This window comes from Eurypyga helias, unplaced genomic scaffold (assembly GCF_000690775.1).
Source record: "Eurypyga helias isolate BGI_N326 unplaced genomic scaffold, ASM69077v1 scaffold2401, whole genome shotgun sequence".
Lineage (NCBI taxonomy): Eukaryota > Metazoa > Chordata > Aves > Eurypygiformes > Eurypygidae > Eurypyga > Eurypyga helias.
In genome coordinates this window covers 85,056-86,770 of record NW_010232590.1, presented here as the reverse complement: position 1 = coordinate 86,770, position 1,715 = coordinate 85,056, and the positions used below count along the sequence as shown (strand labels likewise).

General features: G+C 54.5%; 1 protein-coding gene across 1 annotated transcript in view; it reads left to right on the top strand.

The window, feature by feature from the left end:
• The first annotated feature begins 353 nt into the window (after positions 1–353).
• Positions 354–1,715, top strand: part of TIAM1 (T-cell lymphoma invasion and metastasis 1) — a 79,482-nt gene continuing 78,120 nt past the window's right edge. Inside the window, 1 exon segment of the mRNA XM_010161427.1 lies at positions 354–1,313. Within this exon segment, the coding sequence (XP_010159729.1) occupies positions 354–1,313 (960 nt within the window).

The following is a 1,715-nucleotide window of genomic DNA, read 5'->3' as shown; positions in this document are numbered from 1 at the left end:
CTTCAGTTCACACCAAGCTTCAAGGTTCACTCCTTCCCTCTTCCGGGCTCTTCATTTACACCAGCGTAGCTATCGTCCGGCTTTTTCCTACGTATTGATTTAACTGAGTTGCATTTAGAAGTTTGCTGCTGTGGTTGCTGGCTCCCTTAATTAATTCTATGGGATTAGTTGCTGCTGTTAAATTGCATCCTGTGGGACCCGGTGGAAGCTGTGGTGTAAGTTTCGGGACAGGTTCATTTAAAAAAACCCAAAAAGCCGGTTTGGGTGTTCTGAGGCGTCCTGTGTGTCTTGCCTGCGCGTTTGGTTGCCACCTTTAACGGTGCCCGCTCTCTCCCCTTGCAGACTGTGACGCTATGGGAAACGCGGAGAGCCAGAGTGTAGAGCACGCCTTCTATGGAGACAAGCACGCCAGTCTGGGCCGCAAGCACACTTCCCGCTCGCTTCGCCTCTCCAATAAAGCCTCTCGCCGGACACGGCACGCTTCTTCTGGAAAAATTATCCACCGTAACTCTGAAGTGAGCACACGCTCCAGCAGCACCCCCAGCATCCCCCAGTCCCTGGCAGAGAATGGCCTGGAGCCCTTCTCCCAGGAGGCCAACCTAGAGGACTTTGGAAGCCCCATCTGGGTAGACCGCGTGGACATGGGCCTGCGGCCCGTTTCCTACCACACTGACTCCTCTGTCACGCCCAGCGTGGACAGCAGCACCGTCTTGACTGCTGCCTCCGTCCAGAGCATGCCTGACTCGGAGGAGAGCCGGCTCTACGGAGATGAGCCACCATTCCTGGCAGAGGGCGATGGGAGGTCACATCGATACGCCGCCAATGGGACAAACTTCATGGAGACTGCCAGCTTCAAGAAGAAGCGCTCCAAATCGGCTGACATCTGGCGTGAGGACAGCCTGGAGTTTTCGCTTTCTGACCTCAGCCAGGAGCATTTAACGAGCAACGAGGAAATCCTGGGCTTGGCAGAAGAGAAGGATGCCGAGCCCACCCGGGCCGGCGGCACCCCCCAGCCGCTGGTCACCTGCCAACGTGCCAACTCCATGAGTGACTTGTATTCCCCCAAAAGCCCAAGCGCTACCGTCAACGGCGGCCCACGGAACGCCTTTGGAGGGTACTGCCGGAATTTAGTGTCTGACATCCCGGATATTGGGAGCCATAAGATGACATCGGTTACTGCTGAGGATGCACCTTCCTACAGCAATTACAATACACTGCCCTGTAGGAAATCACACTGCCTTTCCGAAGGGGCCACCAACCCACAAATTAGCCATAGTAACAGCATGCAAGGCAGAAGGGCGAAAACTACTCAGGTAAGGCAGTTTTGTTCTACGTAAAACGGAAGTGTGTGCCATGTGCTAAGCTGTGTCTGTAGATAAAGGTACTCCAGCCTCTATTTTCATTCCAAAGTCCCTTTCCAAGAAGATGGCTGTATCCAGGGGAGGCTGAACTAACCCATCTCTGGAGATGGCTTGATCCCATCACTGCTCCTTTCCTTATCTGCAACTCTGTTTGGGCCTTTTCCACTCTTCACTGCCTCTGAAAAAGGGGAATCTGCATTTGCCAGCTAAAGATTTTCATGCGAGTTTTGCAGTGCTGACGGTGCCTTTTTTCCCAGGGTAGCTGCCAAAACCGATCACTCCATGCTGGGAGCTCGCGCGCGTTGGTTGTGTCTCCCCTCTCTGCCCTCCCTGCCCCGTCGCTCTACCCTGCCT